Source organism: Haemorhous mexicanus, chromosome 2, assembly GCF_027477595.1.
Source record: "Haemorhous mexicanus isolate bHaeMex1 chromosome 2, bHaeMex1.pri, whole genome shotgun sequence".
Lineage (NCBI taxonomy): Eukaryota > Metazoa > Chordata > Aves > Passeriformes > Fringillidae > Haemorhous > Haemorhous mexicanus.
In genome coordinates, this window is record NC_082342.1 from 26,748,892 (window position 1) to 26,769,616 (window position 20,725).

The window sequence follows — 20,725 nt, forward strand, 5'->3', positions numbered from 1 at the left end:
AGCTTGCCACTCGTTAAGATATCACTTGGGAAAACACAGCAAAGACTTTGGGGTATTCACCAGTTTAGAAGTTATAATTTCAATTTGGACAGCCACAAGAGCCTCCATCAAAACCTTTTAATTACAGGAAGGGAGTGTGGGGAACCCCTAAAACAGTGTAAGAGGCCATTACAGGGAAGGAGGAGCAAGAAAGGGAAATGTATGGAAAGTGGAACACATCAGGGCAATGCTGCTGCTGCTGCTATACTAATCTCATTGTAATTGCTCAGTATATAGAGGAATACTGCATGCTGCTTCATCTGGGCTCAAGCACATGCTCCCTCTTACCCTCTGCCTCTTCCCTTGCTCCCAGTCCCTTGTTGAAGATGGCAGCCCACCCCAAAATGTAAACAAAAGCAAATACCAACAGATACACCAAATTACAACCAAGAAGCAATGTTCTCAATTTTCTTTCTCTTGCAAAGATACTGTATCCTTTCCTCCAGGCAGGTGCAATGTTTTATCCACATGCATAGAAACAAGGAAATAACCTAAGAGAAAGAATCTGAATAGCGGCGCAGGGATCCTGAATATCTACCTCTAAACCAGAAAAATGCCAGGCTGCAAGGACTTTTGCTGTTTATCTTTACCAATGAGCCTATAATGAAAAATAAAGAACACATAATGGAATCACTAGGCATTGCAAAAGGACAGCACCTAAACCCACTGTCCCTGGGTGCAGAGCCACAGTGATGCAAACACATGCCCGAGCATACATGGGACAAAAAATGAGTAACACTTGCCAGCTGTTCTCTAAAGTCTACAAACTTCAATATAGCCACAATAATCAGCAGCAATGAGTTTTTTTGCTGTTCAACTGCATGTACTTCATGGGGTCCTACCTTTTTGCTGAAATGCTGTTCACACTATCTATCCTCCTGCACACCCAACGCAGTAGCACGTTTTAAAAGTCTGCCAAAAAGTTTGGTGTATAGTCTGAATTTGCAGTTACATAATCAGATATTATAAAGAAAGAAATTTACTTTACTCACACAAATATGTGACTACCATAATAGCAAAGGTGTGGCCAGAGCAATTCTGGGTAAAGCGGTCAAAAACCTGGAATCAACTCCAAATATCCAATACCCAAATGCTTTTACACTGTTCTGGCAATAGAAAAGTGATACATCGAGGGTGTAAATTAGGGAAAAGGGATTGCTATGAATCATGTATCTACACTACCTCTCGTGGCTCACTATTTAATTACTTAAACATAAAATCACCAATCAAACCCAAAGAAAGACTCAAAGCTGCTTAGGACTCTATGAAAAAAAAAAAAAAAACAAGTTCCAAGCCTTGTATAAAGGGAAGCAACTGTCATGCTCTGTAGAACTTTTTTGAATTGTCTCCCAGAAAGAAGGAGAGACTATGAGACTATGTAATCATATAACCCTTAACACAGGCAAAATCTACCTGGTAGAGTGAAATAAAATCTTGAATTAGTTTTATGAGCAGTAAAAATGTTGGGCAGAAACAGGCTAAATTTTGGGGAACAGTTCTGTGGCATCCTAAATAATGTAAATGAAACTATTTTTCAGGACTACAGCTTTTTGTAGGACTACATATGCTTTCTCTGTCTGAGAAAATGGACTCAAGTCAACAAAGGGCACGCAAGTCCTGCCTGCAGAATATGGCCCACAGAATATTGGTCCAATCAATTTTCAGGATAAAACATGGACCTCACTGCTGGCAAGCAAAGTCATGCAGTACATCCTGCCTGAACTGAGCAGCCTTTTTTTATTATGTTTGACAAACAAAAGCTCATTATGGGTGGAGTGAATGGGAAACCACCAACTTTCCAATTTAACTCATTGGGAGAATTTCTTTGAACCGGAACTTTGTTGCAAGGATCTAGGGAACTGATTGTTCAGAACACACAAAACTGGGAATAAATTCCAGATGTAAAGGACTCCTATGAGTTTCATAGCAGTCCAAGCTACATCCTGGCATTAGGACAAAAGAAACAGGACACTCCGAAAGACAATGAAGCTTGTTGAAGATATTTGTGAAGAAATAGTTCTGAATTCAATAAATGTGATGAGACTTCTTTCACCAATAAATAGGAAGTATAAATTGCTCACAAGTTATTCATATTTAAAAAGAAAAAAAAAAAAAAAAAGAGGAGCAGCAGATACTGGAGATTCAGTCTTTTCCTCTAAGTGGAACAGGTGAAGAGCAAGTCCCTTGTATGGAGTTCAAGCATCTCCCTCTCCTGGGAGGCCCCCTGTCTTTGCTGCAAACATCCACAAAGTGGGGGACTCTCCTCTGGTTTAACTTTGCAGCAAAGAGCTTTAAAATCCCTTTCTGTCCCAGCACCGTAGCACAGAGTAACATTCTCTCAGAACAAGGTTCTCCCTCTCGTGGTGACAGTGTTACCTAGTTCAACTGTTGTGTTCCTCAAAAGCTGTACAAAACAGAAAAGAAGTGCAAAAAGAAGCTGAATATAAATGCTGCCGACCACTGAAACGTGAGACCATTGCTTGCATTACCCCTGGAAGTCTACTTGGTCAATGAAGAGATGGAAAATGAAAGTAATAATGAAAACCGTATACTAGAATAAAGCTAATATTTGGACAGTCTTCCCTTGAAGTTTATATCATTCAAGGAAAGTCACCAATGCAAGAATCTTTAGAACTGTAGAACTGATATCACCTCCTGTTTTATCTCTCCTTAGAAAAGCAGAAAATATGCACATATGAAATAAGTTTCTTAAAACATCACAATTCTCAAGATGAGTATTTCTTCAGAGAATGAAAAAGAAAGGATACATGTTCAAAAAAAAGCAAGATTTCTGGAATCACAAATGACTGACTGTCTTTTATGTAGAAGATATGTTAAAATAGTGTTCACCAGCTGATTATTTCGTTAGTTTCACTTTCCCTTAGGCAATTGTATCTGTACACACTGCGTTCTAAAAGTACAATCTCTAGTGTGGATAATCTACCTGTTTGGTACCATCTTGTTTGTAAAACCACTTCTTAGCCTAAAAATATAAACTGTAAACTGTATAACATGCAAAATGAATTGAGGTGTTTAAAAAAGCATTAGGAAAAATAAAAGGCAATAAAGAAATTAAATCAAGAAACACAATTAACTAGTATTTATGCTAAATGAATTACTGAACCTTACAAAGGATTAGCAGGGCAAGTGTGGAATGGGTATGCAGCCATTTAAACGATCTGGTATTCTCAGTCAAATGAGAACACTACAAAATTATGTATGATTCAGCATTCAGTCAAAGGAAAAGGCAAAGAGCATGGTCAGAAAGTGTGGACTACTGAATCAGCACTCTGTTGCAGCAGCTAACTGGAATTAATTTGGGAAATGGCACCTGTTTGGCTTAATGGGACAAAGCCCATCCTTCATGTAATAATCTAGTTCTGTTACTTGTGTAACTAATATTGAGAGAATAGTCTCCTCCTTCCCTTACAAATGGGTGTACACAGAGTAAAGGAAAGCCAGACTTAGAAATCACTGCTGGAAGACCATAACTTTTAAACTGCAAGTAGAAAGAAAAAGAATGTGGTAGTGGCCTCCAGGTACGTGCAAATGGCAGATGACAGGAAATTGTTAGGAATGCCGGCACTTGATAATTCCCATTTCTGAAGTTCTCATTTTAATATCCTAAGCTGTGGCATAGGTAACTCTTTCCCTCTCTTCTTACACCTAAATAACTTTATTGATTTGCAGTGGCACAGATTTGCTCATTCTCAGTGAAAATGGTTTGTAACTGATGTGACCATCTCTCATTTCTTTCAGTCTTCACAGTTAGGAGAAACGAGATAAAATTAATACCTCCTTCACAACCCTCATCCACTTGATTTTGAACGTTTTCATTTAGGAGTGATATGTTATCCATGAAAGGAATGAATGTCAGCTGAATTAGATGTACCTGATTTAGAAAAGCAAACATAAATTTCCATATTCTCGTAAGTTTGCACTCTTACTAATTTTGAACCAAGGTTTGCTGCCTGGGACATCTGTTGCAAGGTGAGAATACAGAAAGGACACCCAAAGTCATGAGGCTTGGGTGTCAATCACCTGTTTCTGGGCTTTTGGATCTAGATGTTGACATATCCCTAGTGATATCTTTTTCAGCAGTTCTGTGGTGAAAACTAAAGTCCAGTGGGACTGACCCAAAATTCAAAACCAACAGGAATGTACTATGAAGATGGTAAAGGGAACATTCACCTAGAAGAGCTTATGAACTGATACTAAAACTTTCAGAGGTTGTTTTCATTTGAAAAAGGGGGTGATCAAGTGGATAAATAAGGATCCAATTGTAATATATTAAAAGTCATGGATGGAGGTATTTCTTATTCAATCCCTGGCCACATTCTGTGTAACTATACAGAGAACAATGTTTCTTCTAACCTACCCTAGTGCAGAGGATAATTTTAGGAAATCTTAAAACTTTAAAGAAACAGGATTTGGAAGGAGTGAGAGACCACTTTCGGCATCTTTCTCCAAGGCTAGGAATGGAAGAGGAAAAGTCTGACATACACTTTCAGAAATGAAATAACAGGACATCTTAGAAGAGAGCTAATAGATAATTGTCTTGATTAATTGTTCTTTTGATATGAAAGGGTTGCAGGGAAAAATCTCAATTTTTTTTGTAGAGCCTAATACTGTTTTACCTTTTCTTAAAAAAAAAAAAAAATAGTTTTCTACATCTTACTACATGAGATTTAAAAAAAGCCTGGAAAAAAATACTGGTAAAAACAATAAAGAAGCCAATAATATGAAAAAGCACAACAGAGCTGTAATAATTATAGGTAAATGCTTCAAATAGCTGCAGCAGTTGATTGGGTTGTGAATGATACATGTGAAAATTATTTTTCTATGATCGTAGGCAGATGCAAAAGTTAAATGATTATACTATGTATATATATTGATATAGAATTGCTATATATATTGTGTATTGTATGTTCTAGCTTTCAGAAATACTGTATTGTAGTGTACTGTATGTACTTAACTAAGCAGATCTAAATAGCAACTTGTCATTTTCCACAAAGTCACTAGTACTGTTAACAAAAACCAAAAAGTCTATTTTCTCCAGTAAAAGAATACATACTGTTACAATCACAGACATTTTGACTATAGAGAGACAATGTACATTTAACCAAAGGAAAACCCCAAACCAAAATAAAAACTCTCACCCAAAAATCAACCAGCCGAAACTACTGCATTATAGTCTTATTCAAAAGGGGAAGGGATATGCCACCAATCTAAGAAGAGTATTTACTCACATTTTTATAATTGAAAATGAAAGACAAAAGGTATCCCACTAAATCTTTAATTACCCTTTCTGGAACAAGGAAAATCCCCTAGTCAGGCAAAAGACTTAAAACAATAAAATGTTGCTGTCAGGGCTAGCATGATACCAAAATAGGCAGCTGTAGTTAAACATATTCATCCCACTAACTAAATGGGTGCAAAATGAGTTCTAGAAATCCTGCAGCTCTCATGGATTACATACTGAATAATCTTATCAACCAATTTCTTCTCCTCCTGAATATCTACTGATCTTGTAGACACACTAACCATGATCCTGAAATAATTTTGGCAAAAACCAACGGAGAGAACGTTACTTGTTATTTGTTAGTTACTGCACATTTGGAATGGATTACTCAATCAATATGTTTTAGAGTACCTGAGGTGGGGAAAGAGCTGTTTGACATGGTGCTTTGGAAACTAGAGACTTCAGACCTAGAATATTTTAGAGCCTATCAATATAGGCTCTAAAATATATTGTGCTGCTAACTATTTAAAGGCTTCATAATTTTTACTGTTCTTTTTAAGGGAGCAAACAGGCAGGTTATTTTGCTTGGATTTTATTCCTTTGTCAGGTAAACATGTTGCAATTCAATGGAAATGAGTGACTGAACTCACCAGTATTGTTCCAGGGCTGTCATCCCCCATGGATGCCTCTCTCTGCTAGTGAAGCCTGCTGAGACAGACTTTTATTTATTTTGTGGCTGAAAAACCACATAAGGCTCTGGGAGGCACACTTCAGACTTCAGCCTTCCCTTCAGAATGGGTACTCACAAAAATATCCCGGACCAAATTTGGGTATGACATTTTTAATGAGGGCAAACATCTAATTTGGGCAAACATCCAACTAAGAGCATCTGGTTAACAGACTGCTTTTTATGAATATATGTGTGCATAAATAGCATATGAGTAGTATACCTGCTTTTCATTAGTCATGTGCCAATGTTCCACAGTTAATGCTGTAATCCTTGTTTCATCTAAAGCCTTCCCTGCATCAAAACCATGCATGTCCACACACTGAATTAGGTAACAGGTAACTGGCACACACACACACACACACACACACACACATACACACGGGCAATATAATGTGATTTTACTCAAAGATCCCATAGGTACCAACAGCCTACGAGACAAATGAAAGAAAAGGACTAAATGGGAAAAGTTAAAAGAAAGTTGGGCAGTTGGATGAATGTAATCCTGTTTCTTGAATGCGATGATACTCTCTAATCAAGTATATATTCAGCATGAGGGCTGAACTTCTAGGGGGCTCTATATGGTTTAATGAAGACTATGGCAATATCCAGGTGGCAAAAAAGAGAAGCAAAGTGAAAGAGAAAAGGTTCCTATTTAACATATAGATCTCAGAAAGGTATCTGTCCATTTTGTTGGAAAAAGATCTAAGAAAGATACCTGCCTGTTTTGTAGGAACAGGACACTGCAGAATCAGACAGTTGAGCACAAGTACCTAACAGCTTTGCACATTCCTTGAGTGCCACTGTGAACTTGGCAAAAAAATCACCAACAAGTCAACAGTAGGAAGACTGAAACTGTAGAAGTCTGCAGTTCTGTCTGGAAAATACCTGAAGCAAGCAATGCTTTGCTACACTGATACCAGATTTTTCAGCAGGAAGGTCTCCAGTGGGGAACTCATGAAAGCATATGGGATACTGTAATACCTAAGCCAAATGTGACAGAGAGCATTTATGAGGGATGCCTGTGGTGTGGCTGCCTGGCTGCGAAGGAAATTTTGCAGCTCAAAGAGGGTTCAAGTGCTAATAAAGTTTGCATGAGGAGTGAAAACAAGAATACCCCTTTGGGCTGAGCTGGGTAGAAGTTCTCACATGTGATGGGACATCGGTAGTTCTTTTGTTTGTGTAATGGTACTGCTACTGCAAAGGATATTTTTAGAATATGCTTTTCTTAAAAAAGAATCACAACAAAACTATCCAAAGGGGCTATATTTATCTGCAGTGACATGCATGCAATCCCAAAGGTGCTAATACAGGTTGCACTCATGGAAATTCAGAACAGAATTTGTCCCTTGAAAGTAGCTTTTCACAGGATTTTCTTTCATGAATTTCAATGGCATTGAAGAGGCTAGAGTCAAATCACATAGCTGTGCCCCCATATTATTAATTTGACTTAGGAAGAGCATTTACCCTCCAGTGTTTTACAGGGAGCTGATGCCAACCAACCAATCAAAAGGAGATCACTTTGGAAGAGGAACAAACTTGGAGCTGTAACTGAAGGTAAGAAACAGCAGAAAAGCACCATCCAATATGAAGAGACCACTATGCCTCACTAACATTTCTTCTTCCCCACCCTTTCAAAGAGAAAAACATGACATTTTTTGTAAGAAGGGAACATTTTAGATGAAACTGCTACAGATACCAAACATAAACACACTTCATACTGCTCAGATGTATTTCTGTTTTAAAGCAATTGTCTTTGACGCTGTAGTGTATTGAAGGCTGTAGTGTATTTACTTCCCAAGACAGTATCTTAGTTCTTTGCTTTTTGAAAAATTGAGGACAAATGTGTAAATTACAGTGTTAAAATACAGTTAACGAAGTATTTAGGAGGCTCCACAGAGGGATCTGGGAAAAAGGGGGTTGAAGGGGAACCTCATCACTCTCTAGAACTCTCTGAAATGAGATTGTAGCCAAGTGGGGATCAGTCTCTTCTCCCAGATAACAAGTGACAGGATGAGAGGATATGGCCAGAAGTTGTACCAGAGGAAGGTTAGATTAGATATTAGGAAAAATTTCTTGACTAAAAGGGCAGTAAAATTGGAACAGGCTGCCCAGGGAAGTGGTGGAATCACTGCCCTGGAAGTGTTAAAAACACCTGTGGATTTGGCACTTGGGGACATGGTTGAGCAGTGGGCTTAGCAGAACTGGGTTAATGATTAGACTCGATGATCTCAGAGGCCTTTTCCAACATTAATGATTCTATGGTTCTATGATTGGTTTGCTTACCTCGGTGCTACTCTCCTTTTCCTATGGGAAACATGAAGAGTGTCTTTGGGCATATGCGGCTGTGCACAAAAATCTCAGTTCACTGACTTTGGGGAAAGTCAGCGAACTGGTAGTGGAAACTATGTGTAACATGAAGAATTGTGTTAGAGCATCAGAGTTCTGCTTATCTTGAACTGGCCTCTTTTATTTTAAATGCTTTTAATGAACAATTCTAGGGGAAATTGGCATTTAAAAACCATGACTTACTTTTCTCCTGATATGACTTTGCTACAATGATGTGTAGAATATATTTGACTCCTTTTATTTTAAAATAAACCTAGAAACTCTTTAGTTGAGTTTAGTTGCAGCATGAATAGCGAATTAAAGCACATTATGGGTTCAATTTACTTTTCAATCTTCTTCACAGTACATCAGTAATCTCTGCTTCTCCTGTCTTGGACTCTCTCTTAATGCTTGTGAGTCAAATGCTACTGCAGAGGCTAAAACACAAACAGATCAGCAACACTGCTAAATATATAATGAAAAAATATAGATTAATATTTAACTTTACATTTTTTTAATGAGAAACATAATTTAAAAATTAAAATTATCTAACAGTATCCTATTAGATATACAGTTAGATATCCTTTCTAATTCAGAAAGGATATTTGTCCAGATACTGGCACACCTACATAGGGAAATAATTCTTTTGTTCACCAAAATTTCTCATTTGTGTAGCTCTGCTCTTTCCACCTTAGGTACTCCTGATCTATAGCAGTGGGGGAGCAGAAATAACAACAATGAAAGCACAATATTTTCTCTAATCTTAGAGGCACTAATACAATTGATCAGTTATCAGCACTGGGAATAATGAGATGGATATACACTAATACCTAACACTTCTTGTTTCTCATTTACATATGTTCTTAGAAAAACAAAACAAAGATTCCCCCTTGTGTTGCCTTATAACAATAGGTCTAAGAGAGTTAAGTGTTCTTCTCTTTCAAACAGGTTGTGTCCCTTGTGGACCAAAGTTCTCTGTTTTATGCTAGAGAAGGCATAACCCACATTTTTGTTTTGTCGGTTTGAAGAATATGCACATATCTAAAAAACTCTTCCTATTTCCCAGCTAAGTGATCTGTGAAAATATGGGGGCTCCTTTGCTCTAGCTGAAATGAATTGGATCACTGAGTAGCTTTAAAGGAAACTAGCTGAGAGCTTATTACTTCTTGCATGACAAATAAGGTGAGCAGCAGCAAGAATACTGACTTGGCATGGCCAGAACCAGCCCCTGTGGACACGTATCCAGCATCAGGCCACCTCCATACACTTGCCTGTCTTACTGGCCATGCTGCAGACACTTTTGGTATTTTCAGCACCTGCCCTTCTGCAAGGCCTTTCTACCTGCATTTGGTTTTTGTCAGCAGGACTGTGGAGTGCTGGGAAAGGTGTTCATTGCATTTACAAACTCAAGATTCCAGACTTAATGTGTTATCTGTAGTTTCCCTCTTAAGCCTTTTTTCAGCAGAATTCTGATTATTTAGTAGTCAGACGAAGACAAACCTGGGAGAAGAGGAGGCTCAAAACCTCTCAGGGCCAAGTTCTCATGGCTTCATACCTCCTTCACGAATTTTCACAGCCAGTATAGGAACAAATAGGAATGTGAAAAGCAGCTATTTTGCTTCAGGCCGATCAGATACTGCTTCAGTTAAGGTACCTGCTGACTCTTTACTATTGCATTTATTTCAATGGCTCAGAGGACCTGGATGCTGAATTAAAAGGGTTGATTATCAAGTCATAGTCCCTCTTGGCAGAACAACCACTAGGTGCTATTCTGATATTATAGAATTATAGAATGGTTTGGGTTGTAAGGGTCTTTAAAGATCATCTAGTTCCAGCTCCCCTGCCATGTGCAGGGGACCTTCCACTAGACCATGTTACTCAGAGCCCCAGCATCCAGCCTGATCTTGAACACCTACAGCCCACACCTTCTCTAGGCAACCTGTTCCAGTATCTCACCAGCTTTATCATAAAGAATTTCTTCCTAATATCTAATCTAAACCTACACTCTGTCAGCTTAAGGCCATTCCTCACAGTCCTATCACTTCATGCCCTTGTGAAAGGTCCCTCTCCAGCCTTCTTGTCAGGGTCTCGACAGTCTAACTGGACCCTTCTCTTTTCCAGGCTCGTGGTATTTTTTTCCTTTTGAGCAGCAAATAATTTTCAGCAGTGAGAACTGGAGGATTTCCTTAGCATAGGACTGTCAGGAGAGCCATAGATCTATGACATACTGATTATGTTTGAAATGGTTTGGGTGCTTCTGATTTTAGACTGGACTCAACACCCCTACAAAGAGTATGTCTTATACCTTCTCCCTATGGGACTTGTTTCATTACTAAGGGAGACAGGAGATGTTGGGATAATACTCCCTAAAGGCAAGAGACTCCTCCACCATGTCAGTGATACAGCATTAATCAAGTACCTCAAGGTCAACTGAACCCAGTCAGTGGGGTTGACAAGAAGTGAGGTGCTGATGGTATGTGGGTTATTACTCAGCTCTCCTTTGCATGAAAAAGAAATTGAAAGAAGAAAAACAGGCTCCACTTGGGCTCTTTGATCTTAGAGCAAAGGGAAGTCTCATTCACTTCGAAAGTAAATTAAAGGCCACTCTCCCCTGTTACATTACTGGGAACTTGAGCTGTTTTGAAGGTAACAGCATGGGCCACAAGTGGGCCTAGTAGAAGCATGATGGATGTTGAGAAAGAGTCCTCAGAGCAGTTCCTGCAAAACACCTACACCTATTTCCCTTAAGAGAGACTATTAATATGGGTTTTCTGAGAGGAGGGACCAGACTGAAATATCATATTACAATTTACAGACTGGTTACTGTGCTGCTAGGTTCCCATTATTTAGGAGTCATTCCTGCCAGTACTTTGCAAGAGATCACTGTAGGAGAACCTTGCTAATGCACACACCCCAGACACACACAGACACGCTCAGAAGCTGTCCTCTCCTTGCTAATCAGCAGACACTGAGCTTGTGGTCCTGCATTCCTTGCAGATTCAGCTTCCCAGAGAGAGGCAGACCTCAATGAAATAGGCAAGAGAAGTTAAATTTTGGTTCTCTTTTTTGTGATTTCATATAATACAAGAATAAGGGTGTTTTAATGAACAACAAAATAAATTTGAAAGGGAATAATTTCAACAATGTGGTAATTAACCAGAGGAACTCGCTTTCACAGGACATCATGGAGGCCACCTAAAAATGAATAAGCTAGATCTTTGAAGGACAATGAGAATTATCTACTATAATACATAATTTTTATATGGGATAAAAAGGTAAAGCCATAAATTATTATGTATTTAGGTTATAGGCAAATACATGTTTTATTTGTATTTATATGTATTTTATATGTAGAAATAGCTAATGAGGATTATATAATAAATCTTCTCCCTTGGGCTTATTGCTTTGTAATAATCCAACACCGGTCTTTCATCTTCATTCAAATAATTTCTAACTTGCCACATGGCAGAGATGCAGTATTGAGTGAGATGGACCACAAGGGAGATCTGCTCTAGCCAGTCCTACAGGTGCAATTCGAGAAGGCACTTCTCGAATTCCTACAGCAGCAGTCCAAGAAGGCACTTCTCATTCACTCAAAGGCTTCCTTTATTGCACTTATGCCTTGCAGAGAGGCCTTGACTTGTAAGCTTGAATTTATGTTCTATTTAATGGCCTTTTGCATTACCAAAGCAATATAAGGAGCTTTAGCAAAAGTGAGAATCAAGCTCAAGGAATGCAGGATATTGCATGCTTCAACAAAAGGATGTGTGCCACAGTCTGCATTTTCTCATCTGTATCATTTCATTGGGTGTTTTGACGGAAGCCTTTCAAGCATACTGAGATAGATTCGCTCAAACATTGTCAGCAGTTGTTTCCAGATCATGGTGACTGCTATTCTTTTTGCAAAGGCATATTGTAGCAACATATGAAGCTTGAATATACCTGTAACATTTAGATATTATAGTTGTTTCCAAGTAGCAAATAAGTATTTCAAAGATGGGAGGAAGAATCTAACACTTTAAAAGATAAACAGGACTATGTTTGAGTGTCTAAATTCAGAATGACCTGACAAGCACTTTAACCTACATTTGCAGTCATGCTGCAAGTTGCTCCAAGCTTTACAAGATCAAGTCTGGAAGTCCAAGAAAATCAGTTTATATTACAAGCAGTCATTTGTGAAGACCCAGGCCTAAATTCTTTGACAAGTGTTTTAGAATTCAATCTAGTATGCCTTTGCTTTACTTTAAGAACTATGTTTATTTTTTTTTAATTGTCATCATTCATTCATTCATTCATTCATTCATTCAATCAATCATTCATTCACAACTTATTTTTAATTCAGTTCAAATTTATTAGCCCTTATAAAAATTGACATTTCAAAGATAATGCTTTGATTTAGGGAAGGATGAAAACTGAAGGATTAAACTTTGGATAGTATTGGATTTTGGTGGACATAGACCCTGATTCTTATCTCCTGTTTACTGGCATATCTCTTCTGGTATCAGAAGTATATTTCAGAATATGCTACATCGTGACTACAGTTTACCAGGTTTACTATGGCAAATTAAACAGCTTTTCCCCAGACCTCAGATGACAAATGATCAGCTACATATTCGTAAGCTGGGTAAAATTCTTCACTAGTTCCTCATAGGGGAGAATATTCTTTGATACCAAAGATCTCAGAAAAAAACCATCCTTTCCCCAAAGAAAAACCTTCAATCCTTTTGTCTAGGTTCACCTTCCTCATTTTCCTCTGCACTCTAGTCTCCAGAACTTTTATTTTCTGTATAAATTTATTGTGTTTAAATGGCAGATATCAGTTCTCCCTCTGTGTCTTGGGCTTTGTCTTTTCACATCTTGATTTACATGCCAGCATTGCTTTTACCAGTATGGTTATTTGAACAATATTTGTTAATGAACTTGTGCTCCTTCTCTAGCGCCTTGGACTAACCAAACAAGCTGGCAACAAAGAAAGACATTACCATATAAAAGACTCAGCTGCTCTGGCACTCAACCCCAAGGTCTCTCTATGCTGCATATTGCAGCCAAGAATCTGGGCTTCAGCTTTTAGGATCTGCTGAACAGTACCTTGCAGGGTACAGAAAGATTCTGAGACTAAACCACCTGTCAGGTTTTCTCCCCCCAAATAAATGGTAATGAAACAGGCACAGAACATATGGATGAAGTTACCTGTACTGAATCACAGATATCTGATAGAAAGCCACAGGTGTAAAGAACATGCAAAACTGTATATGGAGATCTACCAAGTCAATACTCAGAAAGTTGTCCAGCATAAAAGAATGTCTCGTGTGAAATGCTCAGTGTTCACAAGCAAAAAGTTTTGTAAACTTAAGAAAGCTTAATTTAAATATAGACACAAGTAAAAGCTAAACTAGCATTTTTTCTTTTTTTTCTTTTTGCATATTTTTCTTAGGTGCTTTTTCTCTTCCTAAAATATGAAGTCCAGAGTGCAGTTGGTGTAAGTCCTCATATGGATTTCAAGCAAGACAAAGATAGTGTCAAACACTGATCTGAACTAAGGACTCACGTACTTTGGGAGTTGGCTTTGGGGGAAAAATTCTTACACAGATACATAGAAGACAACTAGGGAGAACACCAGTCCAAACACAATAAAACAAAATACAAAACACCAACATATATATGCAGATCAGGAACCAATCTTTCACACTGATCCTACATTCTTTTCATAGTTTTGTCTATGTAGAGAATGTGGGATGTGGCCCTTCAGTCAGACTTTTTGCAAATGAAGGGAAGATTATTTGCAATGGTAACGTTTTAAGTTGTTTTGGCATCAGCACAAATTTTCGGGGGCAGGATCAGATTCCCACACAAATATGGAAGCTCTCTAGCGAGCAAGGCAGGGATGAGAGAACAATACAGCAGATTAATTCTTGTCCAGTGACCAAAAAGAAGGGAAATCCTAATTATCACACACTTCAAAACTTTCATTACTTTTTCAAAGAAGAAAGACTACAGTTTATATCATCCCCAAAACCAAGGGAACATTGTTAGAAAAATCTCTTTCTCAAAAGGAAATGTCCTTCAGCAGAAATAAATTCTGAGATGGAACCAAAAAAGAAACAACAGAAGCTTGGTAAGAGCCAAAAAGAGAACCATGTAGTTCAAAAAAAACAAAGTAGCAGTTCAAATGATACTGCAGGATGCACAAACACTAGTAGATAATCTCACAGATGACTTCACAGAGCCCCTCATCGACCCAGGTAATTCTTGATTCCATTAGAAAACAGAGAGAAGAATACTAGAAAAGAAAATTAAGAAAACATCCTTCCTCTTTTTTAAAATAAAAATCAAAATCATCTCCCCTCCCCCCCTCTATCTGGAAGCAGGTTAGCTAACCTTAACAGTCTCAATTTAAAATAAAATATATATTTTTATATATATTCATATATTTAATAAAAGAGAAGATATTAGTGGCAGTGTATGCAAAACAAAAAAGAAAACAAAGAAAAATTACTTTTAACAATCTCACTTTTTTGTTTTTTTACACAAATACTGTTGTAAATATATTAAAAAAATCAGCATTCTATCTGGTAAACGTCACTTTTGCCCCTCTATAAAATTTTGAATTAAAAAAGTCCCAACAACTCTTTTTTTTAAATTATTATTCCCCTCCCCTCCCACCCTCTAATTCTCTTTCTTCCACAAGAATAAATCCTGATGCAACTTTGTTTTTTTGCAAAGATTGTGGGAACTAACCCTTCTCTTGTACCTAGATCCATAGGTTGCAACCTCTGATATCTTTGATTTTCCTCTGTGTTTCTCTTTGCCTTCTGTGAAAGTCCCTCTTGATTGTGCTGAGGCCCTGTGCTCAGCGAAGACACTGAATAAATTACAAAAAAGCCACCGTTGCTCGTTGTCTGAATCTTCTTGGTTTCTGCTATAAGGTGGTGATGGTACGAGAAAAGCAGCGGGGAGGGTGTGCCGGACAGCGAGGGATGGAGCAGAATCCAGGGGAGGAACCTCTGATTCTTTTTCCTCACCTTGCGGGGACTCCACACTATCCAAGCCACACTGCCTCGCATTCCCCTCAGCCCTTTTTGTGTGTTTGTGGATGCGTGTGTGTGTGAGAAAGCAGACACGTGGTGGAAACCAGCAGGGCCTTGTTTCTTCTGGTTGCTGCTCAACCAGAAGCAAAATATTCCACAGTTCTAACTGGATACTGTGAAGTCCAAAAGCGGTCAGCAATGTGAATCATGTCCATTGAAACACTGCAAGCGGTGTACTTATAATGACAGTAGGCCTTGTAGATTTGTAATATATTTTGTTTTGTTTCTTTATTTGTAGTGCTCTTCACAAGTGAGAAAAAAGATTTTTTTTTATTATTTTTGTCTGGTTTTTTAAAATTTTTTTGTGGGTTTTTTTTTTGTTTGCTTTTTGTAGTAAAGAAGGGTTGTATTTAGAGGCCAGTAGCTAGAGATCCAACCAGTGGAGCTCATGAAGCACTACCTGGCCTTAAGGCCACCATCCAAGGGAGGCTGGGAAAATTATTATTCACCCAGCCTCCGGAAATGTAATGTACCAGCAGGCAAAAAACAGTTCTTCATGTAGTACAAAAAACAACAAAACTAAATGAACCCAAAAAAAAAGGAGGAAAATAAAGGTAAAAATGAAACAAAAATAATTTCTTAAATTCTAGTGCCATAGCTTTTTTTGTTGTTTCTATTTTTGTTGTTCATAACAAAGAGAGAGAGAGAGATTCTACTTATCCATCTGACACATGCATCCTCATGTGGTCGTTGAAATGCTCGATTTGGTCAAACTTAGCTGGGCAGACAGAGCAGACGTACGTGGTCCCCTCCGTGCAGGCCACCACGCCGGCAGGGACAGCCCTCGCGCCGGTGCCGGTGGCTCCAGGCGTGCCGTTGGTGGCACTGTGCAGAGCCACATGCCTCTCCAGCAGGGTCTTGTGGGAGAACTTCTTCTTGCAGATGTAGCACTCGTAGGACTTCTCCCCGCGGTGGAGACGCATGTGCACATTAAGGGAGCTCTTCTGGGTGAAGCGCTTGTTGCAGATACTGCACTGGTAGGCCCTCACGCCAGTGTGTGTCACCATGTGTTTGATTAGGTAATCCTTTAAAGAGAAGGAGCGCCAACAGATGCTGCATTGGTGTGGTTTCTCACCTGCCCATTACCAATGAGAGAGAGACAGAGAGACAAACAGACAAAAACAAAAAATCGTAAAATTAAACCAATTCGGTAGAACCCTTTGCAATAAACTAATGGTAAGTCTCATGGGGGTTTTTGGAGAGGTGCTCTAGCTAACAAAGAGTAAGCTAGGTAATCAGTATGTTTTGACAGACATTTTTTGCCACCAGAGGTTTCAAAATGCTTTACAAAGGGGCTGTAGGAATTCACAATCCACATACAGTAAAAAGGAGCTGAGGTGATTTCTTCAAGTTCACACAGCAGGTAGACACTGACAAAGACAGGACTAGAGTTAAAAGGTCCTGGTATCTGTACCCAGTTTCAATAGCACAGCCTCCCCTGTCTGTGCTCCTGTCTTGCTCCTCATGCTCATTTCTAGACGGAAGGTCTAGGAAGGTCTCAGCCATGCTACTTCACCTTCCAGTGCTTCTGTTTTCTTACCGGCATGCAATAAAAACAGGGACAAATCAGTGATTACCAGACAGATGACCTGGGCCAGACTCATTTTGGTCAAATTGCTTTTGATTTCTCAGGAGAGAAGAGACAGAGATTGTCAGAGGAATCCAACACTTTATAAGAGGTTTACATTTGTTGCTCCCTTTTCTGGTCAAATATCATAGCTGAAGCATGTACAAGGAATATTGGAAAAGGGAACCTCAGGACACAGAATTGCCTAGGCCAGCCAGCACTATGCAAAGAGCAACCTAACAGATAAACTTCCAGTGTAAGACACAGGAAACGTGAATGATTTGACTGCCAGTTAAATCAAACACCTTATGAGGTAAACTAAGGAGATAAAACATGTATGTAATGTTCCACATTGCCTTGTGTTCCCAGGACTGTTGTAAAACTTATTATGGAAACTTGTATAATTGAACTCTGATCATGTTCAGACAAACCAGTGACTACAAGGATAAACTGGGAAAAATACTTAGCTGAGCACATATACTGTTTTTTTCAGACTACTCTTAAATCCTCCTCATGCTCAGAGTTCTGAAAGATAAGGCATGGTCTCAGGTTTCATGGTATCAAGCAATGTTATCATGATATGCTGCTGCACTGGTAATGTAGCTAACAACCAACACCCTGAATGCCTCATCAAAAGCTACTTTTTAATTTGCTTTCTGAATCACTTGCAGTATATTTCATGTGTGGAATTCATCATCCCCAAAGCTGTCAGGGATAGAGACGGTACTATAGCTCTGTAAGAATCAAAATGATCCTTTGTTTCACTGATAGAGAAAATTATTTTTCTGTGGTTATTCTGCAATTTCCCCTCTTTTTTTCTTCTCAGACATCCTGCTTCCTTCTTTTTACAGTCTGTTTTGAACTGTTTTAAATCCTGAAGAGTCAATCTTCAGGGACCAAGACATGCCTGTGGAAATATACAGTTCACTCATTGTATAGTGAGATTACCATATGCTACTTATACTCATTTTAAGAGGAGATAATTAAAATGGATTAGATGTGAAAGACGGACTTTTTCATTTCTCCCAAGTCTCTGTTTCTTTTTATTTCATGGTTTGCATATATGATGATGACATCCATGAATGAAATTCACTTGCTGCTCTTCCTTGCACTCATGAGGAGTTTGTCCCTACTTGGTGAAAGACATTTGCTCAAAACACTAAGTCCTTGCTTTCCTGATGGCTTTGCCACACACAGTACTGTGCTGTGTGCTAACAGGCCAATATGCATGACACGTGATGTGGAAAATGATAGCGTGTCAGTTAGAATAACGTCTGATTAACATACAAGAGGCTGATTGTATTTACAGAGCTCATTTTTACCTTGGGCAATATATGTCCCAGAGTTTGTAGTAAGTTAGTCTCCTCCACTGTCTAGACCCTGTTAAGATTATGCTATAAAAACACTGTAATTTTTGCCTGCTTATGTTTCTAAGATACAGTGGCTTGTGGCTTTTTAATCTCAGCTTCAAAGCCTTCCTGGGATTTCTCCTCTCCAAAGAATTGCAAAACTTTAGTTTTTCTTTTTGTATGCAAATTTTTTGCTTCCGAAGTGAGCACTGTAGATTCTTAATTCCCATGATTCTTCATTTTCAAGTCAGAGAAAACTTTGCCCAGTGAATTAAAATGTGCATGTTCTTCCTTTTGTTTTTTATTTTGTATTTGGCTGGTATTAGACAGCAATATGGGATGATTAGAATAATAGAATCAGAGCACATTCTGAGTTGGAAGGGGGAAGAAGCAATGTTAGCACCTGGCCATGGCTTCCTTTTCTAACCCCTGTGCTCTTGGTGATGTAGGCTCTGCAGCTCTCTGAACCCTAACGATAATGGATACTTGGTGCTGACACTGAGGTCATGGAATCATAGAATCCTGAGTTGGAAGGGATTCCCAACAATCATCAAATTCCACCTCCTGGTCCTGTACTGCATCATCCCAAGAATCACACCAGGAGCCCGAGACCATTGTCCAAGAGCTTCTCAAACTCTGCCAGGTTTGGTGCTGTGACCATTTCCCTGGGGAACCTGTTCTGGTGCCCACCAATCTGAACCAAAAGGTGAAGAACCTTTTCCTAATATCTAATCTAAATCTACCCTGAGACAGGTTCATGCCAGTCCCTTGTGTCCTTTCACTGGACTAGAGAGAAGAGGTCAGTTCCTGCCCCTGTACTTCCCCTCATGAGGAAACTGGAGGTCACAATGAGGTTTTCCCTCAATCTCCTCCAGGCTGAACAAGCCAAGTGACCTCAGCCACTCCTGAAATGACTTGCCCTCATCCCATCACCATCCCATCACCAAATACAAAGGTGTAGAGGCAGCAGTGTCGGTGCTCTGCTGTGATCCCCTTGGCATGTCTTTTGCAGCCTTTAATCCAGTATTAATCACAGGGTGATATGTGGGAAAGGCAATGGTGCCTTATAAAGTGCAGACACTGCATAGACTCTAGCACTTTATTTCCACAATATTGTGGGATATATTAAAGTGGGTCTACATGGAACACGGAAAAATAGCAATCTCTAATATGTTTGCACCCATGTGAAAGAAGAAAAGGATGTTGATTTCTGTTGCAGGGAAAGCTAATCAGACTGTAGTTTTTGAAAGCATAAAAACATACAGAGACATAGAGGCCTTTAAGTTACTTAATTCAGGTTTATGATTAGGCTCTTCCATGACTTCTCTTGTGAGCTCTCCAAACAGAAAGATTATTAAAAATATTTGCATGTCCCAAACCTCTCATTTTTTCTGTGGACCTTTTCCAGGGACACTTTGCCTGGTTTCTTTCAACAGGCCTAAGGAAAAGTCACCCTGACAGTGGGAACAGGTGTCTCCCCTCTATTTTTGTAATGATCCTGTCCAGCACTAGAGAAGGTAGCAGACAGACTTTCTCTGGGGCTGCACATATAATGACTATTTTCAGGAGGGTTTTTTGAAGCCTAGCTCTCTGTGAGTTAAGGTGAAATTATTCTCTCAGGAGCCAGTTAGCTCCTAAATGAATTTTGAAATGATTTATCTACCCAAATCTTTCCTTGCCACCACAGTTCATTTCTTAGGGCATTCTCAGACCCACACAAATAAAATATTAATTAATGATTCAAGATGCCTATCAATTTCCTTGGTTGGTAATACTTGTAGTAGCTAAGAATGTTTTAGATCAGGTCTTCCAGTATTATTCTTTATCTGACTACAAAACTGAAGTGCAGTGGTAGGGGAAATAAAGTACCTAATCTCAGTGAAGTTATTTGTAAAACAGTTTTTTTAGCTTTTAGAACAAGGATGAAAGCAGATATATTTGACTGTGTTCTGAAGGGGATATTTTTCCGAATACCAACACTATCTATGTAGCATTTTAGCACCTCATCCCTAACACAGAGATGGAGAACATAACAGACACAAAGATAATCTTGGGATGCAGGACTCTTGATCCTTGCAATTATACATTTAGTACCAGTCCTGAGAAGTTGATCTTTTTGTATATGTACATGTCTGCTGTAGATGTCTAGAGGAGTTTTTCATTTAAGTGATAAATACAGGTAAATTGAAGTTAAAAGTTTACATATACACATGCCATTGAAATCTATTGCATCCAACAGAGAGGCGTGTTGGGCAAGGTTTCCAGGTTCTCCTCCATATATCACAAACCCAGCATTTATTTTAAGATCTGATGTTAACAAAGCCACTGCTTGGTGAAAGAAATATTTACTCTTTCTCTAAACTAGAATGTCTCTCCAACAGCAGG

At 38.8% G+C, this 20,725-nt stretch overlaps 1 protein-coding gene across 15 annotated transcripts in view; it reads right to left on the reverse strand.

The window, feature by feature from the left end:
• Positions 1-15,242: 15,242 nt before the first annotated feature.
• Positions 15,243-20,725, reverse strand: part of ZBTB20 (zinc finger and BTB domain containing 20) — a 448,287-nt gene continuing 442,804 nt past the window's right edge. For all 15 annotated transcript variants that reach the window (XM_059838030.1, XM_059838029.1, XM_059838028.1 and 12 more), the window contains one exon: positions 15,243-16,499. In XM_059838030.1, coding sequence (XP_059694013.1) covers positions 16,081-16,499 — 419 coding nt within the window. In that variant the 3' untranslated portion in view covers positions 15,243-16,080. The remainder of the gene's footprint in view (positions 16,500-20,725) is intronic.